The sequence below is a fragment of the Oratosquilla oratoria genome, chromosome 27 (assembly GCF_046742065.1).
Source record: "Oratosquilla oratoria isolate Oo_2021 chromosome 27, ASM4674206v1, whole genome shotgun sequence".
Lineage (NCBI taxonomy): Eukaryota > Metazoa > Arthropoda > Malacostraca > Stomatopoda > Squillidae > Oratosquilla > Oratosquilla oratoria.
In genome coordinates, this window is record NC_134803.1 from 12734259 (window position 1) to 12757395 (window position 23137).

Here is a 23137-nt window from a genome sequence, read left to right on the forward strand (position 1 = left end):
AGGGGTGTGGAGTGTATTCAGGGATGGAATGGGTGGGAATGATTTTATGCCTTTTTCTTTTTGGCTACCCCCCTTGTAAGGGAGAAAAAGCCTTGGTATATGTATGTATGTATCTGTAATTACTACTCTCATTTTCCCCCTAGTCAGGAAGTCTTTCATCCATTCCAATAATTTTCCTCTGATGCCACCTATTGACTCTATTTTCCTTATTAGTTTATTGTGTGGTACCTTATCAAATGCCTTTTGTAGGTCCAGGAAGGCAAAGGCTGCCCAACCATCTCTCTCTTGTATTATGTCTATTAATCTCAAATAGAAATAGATCAAGTTTGTTGTACATGATCTTCCTTGTCTAAATCCATATTGATTTAGATTCAGTATAGGAGGGAAGGGGTGGCTATTCTAGTAAGTGAAGAGATAGGTAAATGTGTAGTGGAGTGGAAGGAGGTTTCCTCAAGGATAATGTGCATGAAGGTGAAACTGGGAAAGGAGATGTGGGTCTTTGTAAGTGCATATGGGCCTGGCAGTGAGAAGAGTGTAGAAGAAAGGGAGGCCTTTTGGATAGATTTAAATGAGTGCATAGAGGATTTAGGGAGAAATGTCAATGTAATAGTACTGGGAGACCTTAATGCTAGGGTAGGAGATGGTCCAATTCATGGAGTGGTTGGGGAATGTGGAGTTCCAGGAAAGAATCATAGTGGAGAGTTGATGGTGGAAATGTGTCTAGAAAGAGAGTTGATGATAGCAAATACAGTGTTTCGGAAGAAAGTCAAGCATAAGTACACATGGGAGAGGGTGGTGGATGGAAGGGTGGTAGATAGAGCGTTGATGGATTATGTAGTGGTAAATAGGACTATGATAGGAAGAGTTAAGGATGTACATGTGCTAAGGGGAGAGGGTGGGGGAATATCAGATCATTTTTTGGTGGAAGGTAAGTTGAGAGTGGAGGATAGATGGTGAAAGAGGAAAGGGACAAAAGGTAGGGAGGTGCTTAGAGTGAACTCTTTAAATGAAAAGGAGAAGGAGTACAAGAAGAAGTTGAAGGAGGAGTGGGAGGGAGTGAAGGATAGAGTAGAGCTAGGTGTTGAGGAGGAATGGGGATGGTTCAAGGAGGGAGTCACAAAGTGTGCAAAGATGGTGTGTGGAACAAGAAGGACAGAAGGAAATAGAAGGAAGGGTAGTGAATGGTGGGATGAAGAAACAAAGAAGGTTGTAGAAAAGAAGAAGCGAGCTTTCACAGATTGGTTACAAAATAGGACGAGGGAGTCATATGAGAGGTACAAAGTAAAGAAAAGAGAAGTAAAGCAAAAGGTAAAGGAGGCAAAGAGGAGAGCAGATGTGAAGTGGGGTAAGAGTATGACAGAAAATGTTGAAAGTAATAAAAAGATGTTTTAGAAAGAAATTAAGAGAGGAAGAGGAGGCAAATGAAGTAGAGAAGAAAAGGTAAAAGGTGCAGATGGAGAGATGATAATGGAAGAGAAGGCAGTAAGGGGAAGATGGGCAGAATATTTTAGGGAGTTGCTAAATGTGAAGGAGGATAGGGAGGGAAAGATAGTTGCAGTGGGAAATGCTAAGAAAATGAGAGTGATGAGTGAGGAAAATGGAGGAGAAATAAGGAAGGATGAAGTGAAGGCAGTTGTTAACCACTTCCATACAGTGACGCCTACGTAGGCGGCATGAGGAACAAGTGGGTACTCGATGATGCTGACGTCGGCATCTTGATTGTATTTATTGTAGTCGTACCTACGTAATTTCCATTCTCTCTAAACTGGCTTCATTAATTTTCTATGGTTACCAAAATACATGGGTGAAAGAGAATGAACGATTGAGCACTGACTTTATTATCTATAATGCGATTATTATGACGCAACATCGCACGTCGGGCAGCTAATGCTGCCAGATGTGCGATGTGCCCCGGAGTGAAGAGGTTAAGATGATGAAAGCAGGTAAGGCACCTGGTCTGGATGGATGCCATGCAGAATGTCTAAAAAAAAAAGGAGGTACAGTGATGGTGGACTGGCTGGTGAGGTTATTTAATATTTGCTGGAGAGAGGGTAGAGTGCCAGAGGACTGGAGGAGTGCCTGTATAGTTCCACTTTACAAGGGAAAAGGGGACAAGTGTGAATGTAGTACTTTCAGAGGGATTAGCTTGTTAAGTGTAGTTGGGAAGGCTTATGGGAGGATATTGATTGAGAGGATTAGGAGAGGAACAGAGGGAATAATTGGTAAGGAACAGTGTGGATTTAGGACAGGTAGAGGTTGTGTAGATCAGATTTTTGTGGTAAGACAAATATGTGAGAAAGCTATAGGAAAGGGGAAGGATGTTTTTTGGGCTTTTATGGATCTGGAAAAGGCTTATGATAGGGTAGACAGGAAGACACTGTGGGAGGTTATGCAGATATACGGGATAGGAGGAAAGCTTCTAGGAGCTGTCAAGAGTTTTTATGAGAGTAGTAGAGCTTGTGTCAAGATTAGAAATGGAGAGAGTGAGTGGTTCAAGGTAAAGGTGGGACTTCGTCAAGGATGCGTTATGTCGCCCTGGCTGTTCAACTTATACATGGATGGGGTAGTGCAAGAGGTAAATGCAAGGGTAGTGGGTCAGGGATTGGAGATGGTTAAAGAAAATGGAGAAAAGTGGGAGGTGAGCCAGCTGTTGTTTGCTGATGACACTGCGCCTGTGACAGGATCGGAGGAGGGACTGAGGAAGTTGGTAGCAGAGTTTGGGAGAGTATGTGATAGAAAGCTAAAAATAAATGTGGGTAAAAGTAAGGTGATGAGATGTACAAGGGGTGAAAGTGGCAGTAGACTGGAAGTGAGCATTAAGGGAGAGCGACTGGAGGAAGTGGATACTTTTAGATACTTGGGTATTTATGTGGCAGGAAAAAGTGAAGTGAAAGTGGAGGTAGAATGTAGATTGAGAGAAGCGAGTAAATGCCTTGGTGGATTGAAGAGTGTAATGAGGAATAGACATTTGGGAATGGATGCTAAGAGGAGACTGTATGAAGGAGTGATTGTGCCAACAGCACTGTATGGGGCAGAAACATGGAACATAAGAGAGGAAGAGAGAAGGAGTTTGAATGTGTTTGAGATGAGGTGTCTGAGAAGTATGATGGGGGTTACTAGGCTAGATAGAGTGAGAAATGAGGAGGTGAGGAGGAGAACAGGGGTGGAAAGGGAGTTGTTGTTGTTGTTGTTGTCGTTCCCTAGACTGTCTGTCCGAGCAGTCCCGTCTCCCCAAGGAAGGCCACAGCCGAAACTGGGTTTTCCCACAAATCCTTTATAGAGTGTATGTTGTGTTGTTTGCGTGCATGATTGTGTATAATGCAGTCTTCCATTATGTGTTGTATGGTATGGGGTGAAGTGTTACATCCTGGGCAGCTGTTCACAACACGGTCGTCCAGCCTCTTCTGGTAGCTTAGAAGTGCTGGGTGGTGACCGCATCGCAGTCTGGCCAAGTGGACTCTGTCCTTTCGTGGGAGAGAGGATTCAGAAGGGTGGATAGCAGGGGGTCTGGCATGCAGCAGTGTGTTGTCTTTCAGTGTGTTAATGGAGCGGTGAGTGATATGATTATGAATATGTTTCCGGAGGCTGGTATTGTTGTTGTTGTTGTTGTCGTTCCCTAGACTGTCTGTCCGAGCAGTCCCGTCTCCCCAAGGAAGGCCACAGCCGAAACTGGGTTTTCCCACAAATCCTTTATAGAGTGTATGTTGTGTTGTTTGCGTGCATGATTGTGTATAATGCAGTCTTCCATTATGTGTTGTATGGTATGGGGTGAAGTGTTACATCCTGGGCAGCTGTTCACAACACGGTCGTCCAGCCTCTTCTGGTAGCTTAGAAGTGCTGGGTGGTGACCGCATCGCAGTCTGGCCAAGTGGACTCTGTCCTTACGTGGGAGAGAGGATTCAGAAGGGTGGATATCAGGGGGTCTGGCATGCAGCAGTGTGTTGTCTTTCAGTGTGTTAATGGAGCGGTGAGTGATATGATTATGAATATGTTTCCGGAGGCTGGTATTTGGTGGTTGTGGAGGAAGAGAAGAGAGTATCTGTGTGTAATAAAGGTCTTTGGGTGTAGTTTTAATGTTTCTTGGTGTGTGTGGGTGTTCTGCTATGTAGTGTAGCGGGTGTGATGTGTTTGTGGTGGCTGCAGCAAGTGTTTGTGTGCCTCTCATGTCGAGGTGGTCCTTGACTTTGAGGACTTTTGTTTCATGGTGTAAATGGTCTGTAGGTGATGTATTTGTGCAGCCTGTAATTGTTTTTAGGGCTTTGTTTTGTATGATTTGAAGGGTGTTGTGGTGTGTCTCACTGAGATTAGGAGCCCATGCAGGACTCGCATAATTCATCACTGAGCGTATGCATTGTTTGTATATTGTTATATTAGTTTCTTTGTTTTGTCCAAATGTTGTTCCAGTGATTGACTTAAGTGCGTTAAGTCTAGGTGTGCATTTGTTTTTTATGTTTGTGAGGTGTTGTTTGAAAGACATGGATGTATCGTATGTTACACCAAGAATTTTCGGTGTGTTTGTGTGTGGTATTAGAGTGTTGTTGATGTAGAGATGAGGTATGTATTTGTGTTCTTTTGTCCAGTTGGTGAGAAGTGTTGCTGTAGATTTGGTTGGAGCTATTTTGAGTCTGTTTGTGATGAACCATGTGTTGAGTGTGTCAAGGTAAGGCTGGATTATTTCTGCAGCTTTGTCTGTGTTACGATGTGTGCATGTGATTGTTATGTTGTCTGCGTAGGAAGAGATTTGTATTTCTGAGGTGTCTGGCGTGGGTAAGTCATGCATGTATAGATTAAATAATGTGGGGGATAGAACTGAGCCCTGTGGTACTCCGTTCTTAATGTTTCTGATGTGCGATGATTGGCCATTATATGACACATGAGCATTCCTGCCTGCCAGATAATTGGCCAGCCATCTTTTGGTGTTATTGTGCATGTCTGTGTTATATATTTTATTTGTTAGGTTGTGGCGGGGGATAGCATCAAAAGCTTTACTAATGTCCAATGTTATAAGAAGTGTTCTGTGGTGGGGCCTATCTGAATTGATGCCATCTAAAATTCTTTGTGTGAGGTTTGTCAGAAGAGTGTTTGTGGAGTGTAGTGGCCTAAAACCGTGTTGTGAGTCAGCAAGGGGAATATATGGTGTGACAAGTTTAAGTATTAGGCGTTCAATGACTTTAGAGGGGGTGCAGAGAAGTGTGATTGGGCGGTGCGATGTTGGGATTGTTGGGTCTTTGTTCGGTTTTGGAATGGTGATTATTTTACCATGCTTCCAGATGTCGGGTATTGTGTTGTGTGAATAGCTGTAGTTTGCAATGTTTGTGAGTGCGTGTATACCTTGTGGTCCAATGTGTTTTAGGTGGATGTTGCTTATGTTATCAGGGCCACAGGCAGATGAGTGCTTGAGACTATGCATTATGAGTTTTGTTCGACTGTCTATGAAGGGTGTATAGTCTGAGTCTGTGGGAAAGTCTTTCTTACGTCGAATGGTGCGTCGGTCGTCAGGGTGAGATGTAAGATGGCTCGTCTGTGCAAAATGACGTATGAGTGCGTTTGCTTGTTGTCTGTTTGAGGGTAGATTATCTGTTGTTGTGATTATTGCTGCGTGAGAGCGTGTAGTGTTAGTGTTGGATAGTGTGATGCTGTTGAGTGTTTTGTACAATTTGCTGGTGTTTGTTTTGTGATCAAGTGTATTGATAAAGTTTTGCCAATTTTGTGTTTTTTGTTCATGTATTTTATTGGCAATCACAGTGGTTAGTGTTTGTATTTGGTCTGCTATGTTTTGAGGGATAGGTGTGGGGGTATCGTGTTTAAGTGTGTCACGTTGTCTGATGAGGCCTTGGATTTCTGGTGTGAAGTTGGGGTTGTGTGATTTTCTGTTGCCTCTAGGGATGTATCTCTTGTCTGCGTTTTGTATGATTGTATTAAAAGCGTGCACAGCATTGTTTATGTTTGTGATTGGTGTACTGTTAAGTGTTTCAAAATGTTGTTCTGTCTCTTCATTAAAGGCTTCCCAGTTAGCTCTCTTGTAATTGGTGTAAGTGTGTCTGTGGCCAGCTGGGGTGCATCTTGTTTTGGTGGTGATGATGATTGGAAGGTGGTCAGAACCAAGGGCTCCGACCACTCTCCATGATGTTGTTGGGGTTAGGCAGGGGGAGCAAAAGGTGATATCAGGAGAGGAGGGAGTGTAGAGGGCTTGGTATGGGATATGTGTATGATTATGCGTGTTGTTCATGATAGTCAATGAGTCGAATTGAGTCTGTATATCAAGCCCTCTGTCTGTGTCAGGGTTGTCGACAAACCAGGCAGACGACTTGGCGTTGAAGTCACCACCCATGATCAGGTTGGGGATTGAGGTTAGTTGGCTGAGTTGAGGTCTGAAGGTGTTTGGAACTGTGGGGGATGATTGGGGGGGAATGTACATGTTAACTATTGTTAGTGTTGAATTGTTGCCTGTGCGGATACGAATGGATTGGGTTTCTGTTGTGTTATCTGTGGTAGGGAGGAGAATTTTGGTTGTGGTACTTGTGTCCACAAAACAGATGGAATGGTGGATCAGGGTGATGAGGCTGGTATTTGGTGGTTGTGGAGGAAGAGAAGAGAGTATCTGTGCGTAATAAAGGTCTTTGGGTGTAGTTTTAATGTTTCTTGGTGTGTGTGGGTGTTCTGCTATGTAGTGTAGCGGGTGTGACGTGTTTGTGGTGGCTGCAGCAAGTGTTTGTGTGCCTCTCATGTCGAGGTGGTCCTTGACTTTGAGGACTTTTGTTTCATGGTGTAAATGGTCTGTAGGTGATGTATTTGTGCAGCCTGTAATTGTTTTTAGGGCTTTGTTTTGTATGATTTGAAGGGTGTTGTGGTGTGTCTCACTGAGATTAGGAGCCCATGCAGGACTCGCATAATTCATCACTGAGCGTATGCATTGTTTGTATATTGTTATATTAGTTTCTTTGTTTTGTCCAAATGTTGTTCCTGTGATTGACTTAAGTGCGTTAAGTCTAGGTGTGCATTTGTTTTTTATGTTTGTGAGGTGTTTGAAAGACATGGATGTATCGTATGTTACACCAAGAATTTTCGGTGTGTTTGTGTGTGGTATTAGAGTGTTGTTGATGTAGAGATGAGGTATGTATTTGTGTTCTTTTGTCCAGTTGGTGAGAAGTGTTGCTGTAGATTTGGTTGGAGCTATTTTGAGTCTGTTTGTGATGAACCATGTGTTGAGTGTGTCAAGGTAAGGCTGGATTATTTCTGCAGCTTTGTCTGTGTTACGATGTGTGCATGTGATTGTTATGTCGTCTGCGTAGGAAGAGATTTGTATTTCTGAGGTGTCTGGTGTGGGTAAGTCATGCATGTATAGATTAAATAATGTGGGGGATAGAACTGAGCCCTGTGGTACTCCGTTCTTAATGTTTCTGATGTGCGATGATTGGCCATTATATGACACATGAGCATTCCTGCCTGCCAGATAATTGGCCAGCCATCTTTTGGTGTTATTGTGCATGTCTGTGTTATATATTTTATTTGTTAGGTTGTGGCGGGGGATAGCATCAAAAGCTTTACTAATGTCCAATGTTATAAGAAGTGTTCTGTGGTGGGGCCTATCTGAATTGATGCCATCAAAAATTCTTTGTGTGAGGTTTGTCAGAAGAGTGTTTGTGGAGTGTAGTGGCCTAAAGCCGTGTTGTGAGTCAGCAAGGGGAATATATGGTGTGACAAGTTTAAGTATTAGGCGTTCAATGACTTTAGAGGGGGTGCAGAGAAGTGTGATTGGGCGGTGCGATGTTGGGATTGTTGGGTCTTTGTTCGGTTTTGGAATGGTGATTATTTTACCATGCTTCCAGATGTCGGGTATAGTGTTGTGTGAATAGCTGTAGTTTGCAATGTTTGTGAGTGCGTGTATACCTTGTGGTCCAATGTGTTTTAGGTGGATGTTGCTTATGTTATCAGGGCCACAGGCAGATGAGTGCTTGAGATTATGCATTATGAGTTTTGTCTGACTGTCTATGAAGGGTGTATAGTCTGAGTCTGTGGGGAAGTCTTTCTTACGTCGAATGGTGCGTCGGTCGTCAGGGTGAGATGTAAGATGGCTCGTCTGTGCAAAATGACGTATGAGTGCGTTTGCTTGTTGTCTGTTTGAGGGTAGATTATCTGTTGTTGTGATTATTGCTGCGTGAGAGCGTGTAGTGTTAGTGTTGGATAGTGTGATGCTGTTGAGTGTTTTGTACAGTTTGCTGGTGTTTGTTTTGTGATCAAGTGTATTGATAAAGTTTTGCCAATTTTGTGTTTTTTGTTCATGTATTTTATTGGCAATCACAGTGTTTAGTGTTTGTATTTGGTCTGCTATGTTTTGAGGGATAGGTGTGGGGGTATCGTGTTTAAGTGTGTCACATTGTCTGATGAGGTCTTGGATTTCTGGTGTGAAGTTGGGGTTGTGTGATTTTCTGTTGCCTCTAGGGATGTATCTCTAGGGAGTTGTTGTTGTTGTTGCCGTTGTTCCCAAGACTGTCTGTCCGAGCAGTCCCATCTCCCCAAGGAATTCCACAGCCGAAACTGGGTTATCCCACAAATCCTTTATAGAGTGTATGTTGTGTTGTTTGTGTGCATGATTGTATATAACGCAGTCTTCCATTATGTGTTGTATGGTATGGGGTGAAGTGTTACATCCTGGGCAGCTGTTCACAATGCGGTCATCCAGGGAGTTGGGAGATAGGGTTGATGAAAGTATTAGGATGGTTTGGACACATGGAAAGAATGAGTGAAGAAAGACTAGTAAAAGAAGTATGGAAGGCAGATGTGGAGGGAGGGAACATGAGGGGACGTCCTAGGATGAGGTGGATGGATAGGGTGAAGGGGGCTTTGGGGAAGAGGGGAATGTCTGTTGAGGAAGGACGGGAGAGGACAGAAGACAGGGGTGAATGGAGAATGGTTGTATATGGATGATGTTGTGATGCATGAGGTGGAATGGGCGGGGGTATGGGGGGTGAGGTAGTATGTGTGAGCAAAATTTGACGCAGCCCGAAGGGATTTGTCCCCGTCTTCTCCTTTTCTGCATGAGGGGACGGAGAGAGGGGGTCGCTGATTTAATGAAGCGGCCTTGCTGTGGATGTGCTGTGTCTGGCGACACTGCTTTTGACCCAGGGCAGTGGAGAAGGTGCAGGGATGACCCGTCATCCGGGAGGTGCTAAGATAAGAGGGAGGGTGGAGGGGTGTGGAGTGTATTCAGGGATGGAATGGGTGGGAATGATTTTATGCCTTTTCCTTTTTGGCTATCTCTCTTGTAAGGGGGTGAAAAGCATTGGTATATGTATGTATAGTTTTTTCTTCCAAATGTTTAACCCATCTGTTTTTGATGACCTTTTCACAAATTTTTGCTAATATGCTTGTCAGAGAGACCGGTCTGTAATTTGATAGATCTTCCTTGTTTCTTCCCTTATAAATCCGTACAATATTTGCATTCTTCCAGTTATGTGGCACCTTTCCTTTTTGAAGTGAGAATTTAATAGTACAGGTAAACGTCGACTTACGATGGCATTAGGTTTCGATAGAGCCATCGTAAGACGATCTCATCGTAAGTCGATCCCCACTCTGTTCCGTGGTCACTGTACCTAGCCTACCTGTATATTAACCACCAGAGATACTGAATATAGCCTATTAAACATGTACAGTAGTTTATTTAATTATTTCTATCCTTTTTACCATATTCAAACACTGTAATATGTATTTTCAGTACGGGACTTAAATCTCGCGGGCAGCAGCCAATGCCAGCCGTACGACGTGACGTAATAATACTCGCATCATAAAATATAGTCACCGCTTATATTGATCGTTCTCTCTTTCACCCGCGAATTTTGAAAACCACAGAGAATGAATCATTTGAGAGAATGTAAAAACACAGGGGCGACTACAATAAATATAATCAAGACGCCGATATGGCAGCGTCGCGAATCCACTTGCTCCTCATGACGTATACGTGTGCGGCACCGTATGGAAGGGGTTAAATTATCATGTCGTCGTCGTCGTCGTCGTCATCGTAAAGTCGAACAATCGTAAGTCGCGGCCATCGTAAGTCGACGTTTACCTGTATTGTATATTTTATATGTTAATTCTTCCATGCATTCTTTCAGTATCCAATTTGCAATTCCATTTGGTCGCTGATTGCCTTCTGTGTTACAATTATTTCTATCATTGAGGGGGATATATATCTCTATTTCCTCACAGGTGAGTTTTCTATCGTGAATACTGATTTGAAGTGGTTGTTCATAATTTCAGCCATTTCCAGTACTTCTGTATATTCATATTTACCCTGACGCAGCTTTTCTATTCCTTGTTTATTCTTCATTTTGCCATTTACATACCTGTAAAATAGTTTGGGTTCTTCCTTGCATTTTTCTATTATTTTTTTTAGTAGTTTCTCTTTTCATTTCTGCGTATGTTTACATAATCATTTTTTAGTTTGATGTACATTAGTCATTTGCTTGTTTTCTTGTGTTTTTTCCATTTCTTTCAAGCTTTGTCTCTTTTATCCTTAGCCTCTACAGTTTTTTTGTTGTACCAGCTTTTTATGTGTGTTCTTTCCTTTTTTTGTTGTGGTACGTATTTATTCACTCCCTCATTATGAATTTCTTTTAGTATATTCCATTTCTCTTCCATCCCTGTTTCTTCATTTAGGAATTTTTCCCAGTTCGCATTACGAAAGAAGTTTTTGAGTTTCTCAAAATTAGTTTTGTTGTACATTAGTCTTCATTCTGTTTTTCATTTCTACTTTGATCCATTTGCTCTTTCAACTCAAATGCTATTAGTACATGGTCACTCTTTCCTATTGGAGTTTTGTAATCAATTTTGTCGACAATGGTTTTTCACTACCTCTGTATCTGGTATTTTCCCTTATCCACTGAGTCATTGTGTATTCGATGGTCATGTCGAGCAGGACGTTGCCCCAGAGTTCCTCTCCCCTTCACTGTCATTTCCTCCCAACATATCTTTTGAATTAAAATCACCCATAATTACTATATTTCCTCTGTCCTTCAGTATATTAGATAATTCGTATTTTGTATCTTGTAATATTTTGGAATGATCACTTTCAGTCCAGGACTGTTTTGGGGGGCACATAAACCACTACAAATTTTCTACTCTTCATATATTTGCTTTTACCTTGTAACATAATTGATTCTACATTATTTTCTCCTTCAGTTAATTTTGTTACATTTAAATCATTGTTAGTTAAAATTAATACTCCGCCACCCTGTTTATCCTTTCTATTCTTCATCCAACAATTGTATAAACCTTGTCCCACAGTGTTGGGTGGTACAGTACATTTTGATTTAGTTTCCACTATTCCCATTATGTCTGATTTTTCTAAGGCCAGATAATCATTTAATTCATTCATTCCTGAAGTTATTCCATCTACAGGGTCTAACAGATAAATCCGTACAAACTTTGAAGAGGTTTTAAGCTCTTAAAAAGTAACATATGGCAATTCTGATTGTTTCCAGTTACTTCCATTTGTCTAATAATTTAGCCAGTTGTATACTAGCACCGGTGCAATAAACATTAAGCAATGGAACAAGCCAAACGTTCAGCCATATGCGAACTTCGTCGCGTGGGTCACACTCCTAGCGCCATAATAAGGATGCTAAAATACTCCAGACAAACTGTTTACGATGTTTGTAAACGTTTTGATGAGACCGGCGAAGACCACAAGCCCAGAAGGGGCAGAATTCTAACACCTTGCTTTTTAGCTGGTCTCAAGAGAAGTGTCAATGCAAATCCAGCCTTACCATTATCGACATTGGCAAAGAAGAGAGGTGTCAGCACAATGACAATTCACAGAGCATTAAAGAAATTGGGATTAACCTCATTCTCACAAGGGAAAAGACATCTTTTGACACGAAAAATGAAAGAAATCCGCTTGACCAGGTGCCAAAAGCTGTTGAACTGGATGAAGTCGAATGGCTCAGTCATCAAGTTTTTTCTGACGAGAAGATTTTCACGGTTGATGCTACTTTCAATAAGCGGAATGATCGCTGGATAGCCTCCTCATCCTCAGAGGTTCAACACAAGACAACGACGAAGAAACCAGCAAGTGTCATGGTGCTCTGTGTGGTGTCAACTGAGGGGGACGTCTTCACTCACTTCTTCAACAACAAGGAGAAAGTCAATGCCGTTGTCTATTGCAAAGTTCTAGAAGAGAAAATAATACCCTGGATGAAAGATAAGGCTAGTGGCAACCAGTTTGTCTTCCAACAAGACTCGGCTCCAGCCCACACAGCGAAGAGGACCATCAACCTTCTCGAAGGGTCAAATGTGCAGTTCTGGAACAAAGAGTTGTGGCCCTCAAATTCGCCAGACCTAAACCCCTTAGATTATTATTTTTGGGCGCGAATTGAGGCCAAGGCATGTGACAAGCCACACAGAAGTATAGCAACCCTGAAGACAGACATCAAGAAGGCTGTGGGTTCATTATCAAAGTCTGAGATCATCAACGCTGTATCCAAGATTCGTAAAAGCGTTGAAAGCGTCATAACAGCTGAAGGTGGTTACATTGAATGAAATCATTGTTCTTATTGCCTTTTCTAAATATACTGAAAATTTCATAACTCTGTTTATTATAACCCGAGATATTAATCTTAAAACATGTGATAAGAAGTTGTACGGATTTATCTGTTAGACCCTGTATATTGGTATAAGCTATTTTTAATTTCCTTTCTCATCTTTTTCTGCCTGCTTTGTTTCTTTTTTCCTTACTATTTTCTCAGCCTTAGGTCCACCACTCTCAAAAAAAAGAAAAACATTCTTTTCAGTTTCAGTTCTATTTTTGTTTTCATTCACTTCGTTTCTAAGTTCTTTTTCTTTTTCTTCTTCACTTTTTTATATATATAATTTTTTTATGTTCACTATTTGCTAATTTCGTTGTTCTGGATAGTACTTCCTCTGGAATTGTTTGGGATCTAAGCTTTACTTTCAATGGCCTGTATTGTTTTTCTTTAGGAAGAGAGGAGGAGTTTGAATGTGTTTGAGATGAAATGTCTGAGAAGCATGATAGGGGTTACTAGGCTGGATAGAGTGAGAAATGAGGAGGTGAGGAGAACAGGGGTGGAAAGGGAACTGGGAGATAGGGTTGATGAAAGGATATTAGGATGGTTTGGACACATGGAAAGAATGAGTGAAGAAAGATTAGTAAAAGAAGTGTGAAAGGCAGAGGTGGAAGGAGTGAATATGAGGGGATGTCCTAGGATGAGATGAATGGATGGGGTGAAAGGGGCATTACAAAAGAGAGGAATGTCTGTTGAGGAAGGACGGGAGAGGACAGAAGATAGGGGTGAATGGAGAGGGGTTGTGTATAGATGATGCTATGATGCATGAGGGGGAGTGGGTGGGAGATGGGGGTGAGGAAGTATGTATGAAAAAAAATTGACGCAGCCCGAAGGGATTTCTCCCTGTCTTCTCTTTTTCTGCATGAGGGGACGGAGAGGGGGGGTCGCCGAATTTATGAAGCGGCCTTGCTGTGGATGTGCTGTGTCTTGCGACACTGCTTTTGACCCAGGGCAATGGACAGGATGCAGGGATGACTCGTCATCCAAGAGGTGCCAAGATAAGAGGGAGGGTGGAGGGGAGTGGAATATATAGGAAATGGAATGGGTGGAAGTGGTTTCAATGCCTTTTTCTTTGTGGCTACCCCCCATGTAGGGGGAAAGAGCCGTTGGTATATGTATGTATGTATCTACCCATTCTATAAGTTCAAAATTTCCCTATTGAAACCCTGTTCTTTCTGGTAGTGAGAAGAGTGTAGAGGAAAGGGAGGCTTTTTGGATGGATTTAAATGAGTGCATAGAGGGTTTAGGGAGAAATGTCAATGTAGTGGTATTGGGAGACCTTAATGCTAGAGTAGGAAATGAACCAATAGATGGAGTGGTTGGGAAGTGTGGAGTTCCAGGAAAAAATTGTAGTGGAGAGTTTATAGTGGAGATGTTTCTTGAAAGAGAGTTGATAATAGCAAATAGTGTTAAGGAAGAAAGTCAAACATAAGTACACATGGGAGAGGGTAGTGGATGGAAGGGTAGTAGATAGACTGTTAATAGACTATATAGTGATAACTAGGAGTATTGTAGGAAGAGTTAAGGATATACATGATCTTAGGGGAGAGGGTGGGGGAATAGATCATTTTCTGGTGAAAGGTAAGTTGAGAGTGGAGGATAGATGGAGAAAGAGGAAAAGGACAAAAGGTGGGGAGGTACTTAGAGTGAACTGCTTAGATGAGAAAGAAAAGGAGAAGGAGTACAAGAAGAAGCTGAAGGAGGAGTGAGAAGGAGTGGAGGAGGAATGGGGATGGTTCAAGGAGGGAGTCACAAGGTGTGCAAAGATGGCGTGTAGAAGAAGGAGGATGGGAGGAAATAGAAAGCGGAATGAGGAAGCAAAGAAGGTTGTAGTAGAGAAGAAGTGAGCTTTCACAGATTGGTTACAAAATAGGATGAGGGAATCATATGAGAGGTACAAAGAAAAGAGAAGAGAAGTTAAAATATAATATAAAGGAGGCAAAGAGGAGTGCAGATGTGAAATGGGGCAAGAGTACGACAACATTTTGAAAGTAATAATAAGATATTTTGGGAAAAAATTAAGAGAGGAAGAGGAGGCAAATCAAATAAAGAAGAAAAGGTAAAAGGTGCAGATGGAGAGCTGATAATGGAAGAGAAGGCAGAAAGGGGAAGATGGACAGAGTATTTTAGGGAGTTGCTAAATGTGAAGGAGGATAATGAGGGAAAGGTAGTTGCAGAGGGATGCACTAAGAAAATAACAGTGAAGAGTGAGGAAAATGGAGGAGAAATAAGGAAAGATGAAGTGAAGGCAGTTGTTAAGATGATGAGAGCAGGTAAGGCACCTGGGTTGCATGGATGCCATGCAGAATGTCTAAAAAGAGGAGGTACAGTGATGGTGGACTGGCTGGTGAGGTTATTTAATATTTGTTTAAGAGAAGGTAGAGTGCCAAGGGAAAAGGAGGGTCTTGATTGAAAGTATTAGGAGAGGAAGAGAGGGAGTAATTGGTGAGGAATAGTTTGGGATTAGGACAGGTGGGGGTTGCGTAGATCAGATTTTTGTGGGAAGGCAGATATGTGAGAAAGCTATGGGAGAGGTAAGGATTTTTTTTTTTTTTTGGGGGGGGGGGCTTTTATGGATTTGGAAAAGGCTTATGAAAGCTTAGAAAAGAAGGCACTGTGGGAGGTGTTGCAGATATACAGGATAGGAGGAAAGCTTTTAAGAGCAGTCAAGAGTTTTTATGAGAGTAGTAGAGCTTGCGTTAGGATTAGAAATGGAGAGAGTGAATGGTTTGAGGTAAAGGTGGGACTTCATCAGGGATGTGTTATGACACTGGCTGTTCAATTTATACTTGGATGAGGTGGTGCGAGAGGTAAATGTAAGGGTGGTGGGTTGGGGATTGGAGATGGTTAAAGAAAATGAAGAAAAGTGGGAAATAAGCCCGCTGTTGTTTGCCGAGGATTTGTGCGCTTATAGCATGATCAGAGTAGGGATTGAGAGAGTAAGTGATAGAGTTTTGGAAGGTGTGTGAAAGGAGGAAGTCGAAGATAGATATGGGGAAAAATAAGGTGATGAGAAGGACAAGGGGAGAAAGTGGCAGCAGACTGGAAGTGAGTATTAAGGGAGAGCGACTGGAGGAAGTGGATAGTTTTAGATACTTGGGTGCAAATGTGGCAGTAAAGGGAGGAGTGGAGGTAGAATGTAGATTGAGAGAAGCAAGTAAATGTCTTGGGGGATTAAAAAGTGTAATGATAAATAGACATTTGGGAATGGATGCTAAGGGGAGACTGTATGAAGGAGTGATTGTGCCTACAGCACTGTATGGGGCAGAAACATAGAAGAAAATAAGAGAGGAGTTTGAATGTATTTGAGATGAGGTAACTGAGAAGTATGATAGGGATTACTAGGCTGGATAGAGTGAGAAATGAGGTGAGGAGGAGAATGGGGGTGGAAAGGGAGTTGGGAGGTAGGGTGGATGAAAGAGTATTGGGGTGGTTTGGACACATGGAAAGAATGAGTGAAGAAAGATTAGTAAAAGAGGTGTGGAAGGCAAAGATGGAAGGAGTGAACATGAGGGATCGACCTAGGATGAGATGAATGGATGGGGTAAAAGAGGCATTGTGAAAGAGGGGAATGTCTGTTGAGGAAGGATGGGAGAGAACAGAAGATAGCGGTGAATGGAGAATGGGTGTGTATGGATTATGGGATTATGCTGTGATGCATAAGAGGAGTCGGTTGGAGATAGAGGGGTGAGGGAGTGTGTGTGAGAAATAAATTAATGCAGCCCAAAGGGATTTTTCACTGTCTTCTCTGCATGAGGGAGCAGAGAGAGGTTGTTGCTGATTTAATGAAGCGGCTTTGCTGTAGATATGCTATGTCTTGCGACACTGCTTCTGACATAGGGCAGTGGGCAAGATGCAGGGATGATCCATCATCCAGGAGGTGCCAAGATAAAAGGGTGGAGTGGAGTAGAGTATGTTAGCGATAGAATGGGGGAAGTGGCAACCTCCCTTATAAGGGGAAAAACCTTTGGTATATGTTATATGTATGTTTTTATGTATTTTGCAAGCAGTCCTCATTCACTCGCTTTTTCTCTTCCACTGCTGCCTTTCCCTCTGTATGTTATATTTTCATTCCATGTACTATATTTTGTGCATTTTATCCTTTCCTCATTAACCCCTTCCATACGGTGCCGCATATGTAGGCAGCATGAGGAGCAAGTGGATATGTGAGGCTGCCATATCGGCGTCTTGATTATATTTATTATAGTTGCCCCTGCGTAATGACATACTCTCTAAACTGTCTTCATCACATTTTCTATGGTTATCAAAATTCACAGGTGAAAGAGAGAACGATCGATATAAGCGGTGACTTTATTTTATGATGCAAGTATTATTACGACACATCGTACGTCTGGCAGCTAATGCTGCCCGCGAGATTTTGGCCCGGAGTGAAGAGGTTAAAACATACCTGTTCTTCCTCTACTCAAACTTCTCCATTACTACATCACCACATCCCACTATTTTGTCAGCATCTGGTATTCTTTATATCCTTTTCATTCAATTTGTTTACTCCTAGCACCTCTACCTCCCTGTTTTTCCTCCACTTGAAGTTCTACCAAAAAGTGATCTTACAATCCACCATTCCCTTGAAAACATGAACATTCAGAACTATTTCAATCCTCCATTTGGGTACCACTATTATTAATGCCCTGTTAACCACCTTTTACTATATGTACTTTTGCTTGGCTCTCTTTTTTGAACACTGTTTCCTATTGTCAACTCCCTTTCTAAATACATCTCCAACTTCATCTCTCCACTATAATTCTTACCTAGCAACCCAAACATCCCTAGTACTCCATCTATTGGTTCGTCTACTCTAGCATTGAGATCTAACACCACTCACATTTACATTACCCCTAAAAGTGTCAAAAAGCAGTTAATTAAATGTTTATTCGTCATACCGTACTGATAGGTGTTTGTGTTTGCAGTTAACATTCCTGCCACTAGTTGGCACTGTCATTCATTGACTTTGAGGGTTTTGAGGCTACCGATGGGGGGGACACTGTAGCAGACATTTTGAATTATGCAAGAGAATTCAACAGTGAGGTTGCAAGGAGTCTAAATGAGGAAAACTTAAATGAATGGATAGAGGTAGACGCTGATGCTCCACTCACTCACAAGCTGTCAAATGAAGAAATTGTTAGGATGGTAACAACTCCTGATGGAGGAAATGAAAGCAGTGATGAAGAAGTAGATCACGGCACTGTACAAGCTGAAGATAAGATTTCCCTGGATGAAACCATCGAACTCACAGAGAAATTTATTGCTGCACTTGAGCAATGGCCATTTATTTCTGAGCAAGAAATTATGTGGATTTAAAACTTCCAAGGAAAACTCATCAAAGAGAAGCCCAAATACATGAAACAATGGAAAATCCAGCTCCTTTTTTTTTTTTTTTTTTTTTTTTAAAGAAAATGTCCGCCCCTACACTACTGCCTCGGCCAATGTCACCTTCGCCAGGACTTTCTAGTGCACCAGACCTACCTCTAGCTAACCCTAGGAGCAGCACACCAGCAGCATCGAACCCTACCCAAGAAATACCTGATGTGTGTTTGCCTGGATTTTTACATGACACATCCGATGAAGACCACCCAATCCCTGATATCACCCTTGCCACTGATAAAACTCCATCCACCTCTATGTAATTCATCTCTGCAGTGATTGTGTGGGTTCAACAATTTGTGAGTGGAAGAAATCAACTACCCTTGGTTAATACAGTACAGTACTATGTTTCGGTAAAAGTCTCAAGGATTTCGGATAATCGAGACTCGACCTGTATTAGAGTTGGTGTTAGAAAGGAAGAGAGCGAGTGGTTTTAGATATCGATGGGACTTAGCCAGGGGTATGTCATGTCACCATGGATGTTCACTATGTACATGGATGGGGTGGTGCAGGAGGTAAATACAAGGGCAATGGACCAAGGATTGGAAATAGTTAAAGAAAATAGAAAAAAGTGGGAGGTAAGTCAGTTGTTGTTTGCTGATGATACTGCACTTGTGACAAGATGAGAGGGGGATTAAGAAAGTTAGTGATGGAGTTTGGGAAGGTGTGCAAGAGGAGGAAGTTCAATAGAAATGTGGGTACAAAGGGAGAGAATGGCAGCAATTTGGAAGTGAGTATTAAAGAGAGAGGCTGGAGGAAGTGGATAGCTTTAGATACTTTAGGTCACATGTGGCAGGAAAGGGAGGAGTGGAGGTGGGGGTAGAATGTAGATTGAGAGAAATAAGTGTCTTGGGGGATTAAACAGTGTGATAAGAAATAGACATTTGGGAATGGATGCTAAGAGGAGATTGTATGAATGGGTGATTGTGCTGACAGCACTGTATGGAGCAGAGACATGGAACTTAAGAGAGGATGAGTGTAAATGTGTTTGAGTTGAAATATCTGAATAGTACAGGGTGTTTGGGATAAATTTGATGATTTTTGATCTATCATTTCAGAACCATTTGAAGGATTTAATAGCAGTAAATTGCAAGGTATAGCTGATTCTGAGTACTATTGGTGGGTGTGAGACTAGAGAGCATGGACGACTTGAAAGCACTGGAATATTGGAAGAGAGTGACCTGCATCATGATGATTCATGCCAGATTAAAAGATTCAGAAATCTTAGTTGCAGCTCAGTGCTTCTTGAATACTGTAAAGGCCATGAGATGTGAGGTGGAGAATTGCATTGAAGATGTGGAAGCAGTGGCTAGCAGGAAGGATTATAGCAGGTGTTCTGACTCTGTCCGCACAATGAAATTTGTCGAGAAGCTGCAGAAAAAGATGTGCAAGATCCAGGCAAGGCAATTCAGACCTTGGCAAGAGAGATGGGTGTTGGAGTGGGGACTATGAAGAAAGCATTGAACAAGGATCTTTGCTACTTCTCATATAAGAGGCACAAGGGTCAACTACTCACTGCCAAGGCCCAAGAGACTCCCCAACAAGGTCAAACACTCAGTCGAGCTGGCGATGCTCTGGTTCTTCTTAGACGAGAAGAACTTCTGCCAAGACCAGTTACACAATGTGCAGAACAATAGGTGACTAGCCTACAGTCTGCACAAATTACCACGCTTCATGAAGACTGTTATGGTCTTTGGGTGTATTTCCAGCAAAGGCCACGTCATGCCACCCCACAACTTAAGAAGGATTCAGACTCACTTCAGTTGGCTATATTTACTGTCCACTGTTGTTAAGCACTTGGTGGAGAGGGTGGCTGTGGGAAGAACATATGTGTGGCAGCAGGACTCAGCTCTGTGTCACACCTCCGGGAAAACCCAAAAGTTGTCCAAGAACTTCTACGACTTCAACAGTCCCAACATCTGGCCCCCCAACACACCTGATTACAACCCTATGGACTATTATGTGTGGGGTATAGTTAGAAAAGACACAAATTGTACTGCCTGCATGCATTGCCAAGGATGAGCTGATTATCAGGATCAAACTGGTGTTCAGGCGTCTCTTGAAAGACACTGAAGGCTGTGTGCTGTAGGTTCAAGTCCCATCTGGAGGCCATGGTGGAGGCTTAAGGCAGCTGCTTCTTTGAGTGAACTGTATTTTGCAAAAGATCCTCTAAGAGATGCACTTTGAATTTTGAGAATACATCCATTTTTGGCCAAGGTATGATGTTTTTCTTTCCTTTCTGAAAAAGTGCCAAATTTATCCTGAACATCCTGTATGGTAGGGGTTACAAGATTGGATAGATTGAGAAATGAGGAGGTGAGAAGGAGAGTGGGTTGTGGAAAATGAGATGGGAGATAGGGCTGATGAAAGAATATTGGAAGGGCACATAGAAAGAAGGAGTGATGGAAGATTAGTAAAAGAAGTCTGAGAGGCAGAGGTGGATGGAGTGAAGATGAGTGGGCAACTGAGGATGAGATGTATAGATAGGGTGAAAGGGACATTGAGCAAGAGGGGATGTCTGTTGAGGAAGGGAGAAGGCAGAAGATAGGGGTGAATGGAGAATGGCTCTGTATGGGTGATACTGTGATGCATGTAAGGGAGTGGGTGGGGGGATGGGGGAGGAATTAGGGATTGGTTATGTGTAAATGATATTTTGATGTAGCCTAAAGGGATTTTCCCCCATCTTCAATATTTCTGCATGAGGACAAAGAGGGGCGTCACCGATGAAATGAAGTGGCCTTGCTGTGAATGTGCTTTGTCTTGCTGCATTGCTTCTGACCCAGGGTGATGGGCAAGATACAGCAATGTCCTGTCATCCATGAAGAGCCAAGATGAGAGGGATGGAAGAAGGGGTGGTGAATGGGAGTAGAATGGGTGGGAGTGGAATTATGCCTTTTGACTTTGGCTACCACCTTTGTAAGAGGGGAAAAGCCCTTGGTATATGTATGTCTATGTTGTATCAGATATTGGTTGGTTTCTGTATCACTAGCTTGTAGAAACAAGGACAGGAACAGTTGCCAGTTGTCAGTTTTCTATATGGGAGAAAATGAAAGGGAGTTTATCCTGATAGAGATCTTAGGCCTAATCTGTAGACAGAATGCCAGTTTCTTGGAGCTGCAGCTTTATAAAGAGGTTAGGTTATTGATGAGATTTAAAGACAAGTGAACCACCTCATGCCCACTCCCATTATTGGGAAAAGATGTATTAAATATTTTTACAACTCAAATTAGTAGGTTTGTATATGTCCTTATCGATATGTTTATATATCAACTTTGGTTGAAAAATATTTTTCAGATATGCCTCTCAGGAACCTAAAGAGGAAGAAGAAGAAGACTGGAACCATATCTATGGTCGAGCACCTCAAACCCTCATTGATAGTGAAATGGATCAGATACGACAGTGGCATGAAACTTCAGTTGACGTGGTGAGTTTGTGTAATTCTATCCTTATATACAAATAGGAAGTATTCATCAGCATAGGTAATTACTTCATTGATATAAGTGACACTTAATTTTTATATAGAAATCCAGTGTTGGGAACAAGCTTGACCCTTCATCTACAAGAGGTTGAAATAAAAGGGACAATAAAAGGGTGTGAGATGGATAAATATTGGATGTTTGCCGTATCAACAACCCACTTTATAAGGGGGAAAGGGCCTTTTTGTATATGTAAGAAAAATGAAGAGAAATAAAGCATAAGAAAGGAGGCAATGAGGAGAGCAGATGTGAGAAGGGGTAAGAGTATGACAGAAAATTTTGAGAAAAGATGTTTTGGAAAGAAATTAAAAAAGGAAGAGGAGGCGAATGAAGTAGAGAAGAAAAGGTAAAAGGTACACATGGAGAGATGATAATGGAAGAGACAGCAGTAAAAGGAAGATAGGCAGATTATTTTAGAGAGTTGCTAAATGTGAAGGAGGATAGTGAGGGCAAGATAGTTGCAGTGGGAGGTGCTAAGAAAATGACCATGATGAGTGAGGAAAATGGAGGAGAAATAAGGCTCCTGAGTTGGATGGATGTCATGCAGAATGTCTAAAAAAAGGAGGTACAGTGATGAGTAAAAGCAGCAACGACTGCAACAGCACTGTAAGAGAGAGGCCAAATGCAGAGTATGGGATCCAGTGTATTTCACATTTTGCCCAGCAAGGCTTCTTAAGAAATAACATAGTGGACAAACATCTGACTCCTTATATAACCTGAGCTTGCGGGAAGAAACAAACATAAAACTGGTGTAAACACAATTTGTGTAAATTGCTCGTTACTTTGTTATTAAAGTTGCTAAAGGTTTATTTATTGTAAAAAATCCATTGTTTTGATTTATATTATCAAAGAGAGATACAAAAGCAGATTCAAAACATCTATGTTCCATAGTATGGTTTTCATATTTAATAACCTTAGAATTATTCCAGTCAGCATTGTGGCCTGTATCGTATCTGGCATTATTCATATTGTAAGTTTTCATATACGAGTATTTATGTTCCAATATTCTTTTATCAACACCATGGAAACTTTCACCAATGTAGACATTTTTAGAACAAACATGGCACACAGTAAACACCTGCTTGATGAACATTTTCCCTATTTTTATTTTGGCTTTTTATAAGGTTGCCAACTATTACCGAGCTGGTTTTAACACATTAACACCAGCTTTATTTAATAATGAGGATATATTGTCTGCAACTGAGGTATTAGGTAATATGATCCTCTTTGTACATTCTTCTTTAATTTTTTCTACTATTTTATGAATAATTTCAGCTTTCTTCTTGGCTTTTAGGATAAAGTAAGGAGGGTATTTTAGTTTAGTAAAAGCATTAAAAATGTCATTAAATTCTTCCAAATACTCCTCTGAACATATCCTCAAACTTTTCTTATCCATAACAGAGTAAAAATGTACATAATCATTATTATTTGTCTTTTTCCTAAAAACTTTAAACTTTATATTGTTTCTGTCTTTTATTTTTAATAAAAGACAGAAACAATATAAAGATCAGGGAACATGTTATTTTCATATTCTGCTGTAAACTTGATATTCCCCCACCTTTATCCACACTAGTGATTAATATATCATCGTCCCTTCCTAGTTTCTCTAAGGCTAATCTGAACCGTTTGGGTATGGAATATTGATTGATCGTGGCTAGAGCATGAAAGCACGTGACTAGACCTTGTTTGAAACCTTTT

At 41.6% G+C, this 23137-nt stretch overlaps 1 protein-coding gene across 4 annotated transcripts in view; it reads left to right on the plus strand.

The window, feature by feature from the left end:
• The window catches only part of LOC143039903 (ATP-dependent RNA helicase DDX54-like), a 214081-nt gene that overhangs the window by 138066 nt on the left and 52878 nt on the right, over positions 1 to 23137 (plus strand). For all 4 annotated transcript variants that reach the window (XM_076210246.1, XM_076210248.1, XM_076210244.1 and 1 more), the window contains one exon: positions 21258 to 21387. In XM_076210246.1, the coding sequence (XP_076066361.1) occupies positions 21258 to 21387 (130 nt within the window). The remainder of the gene's footprint in view (positions 1 to 21257; positions 21388 to 23137) is intronic.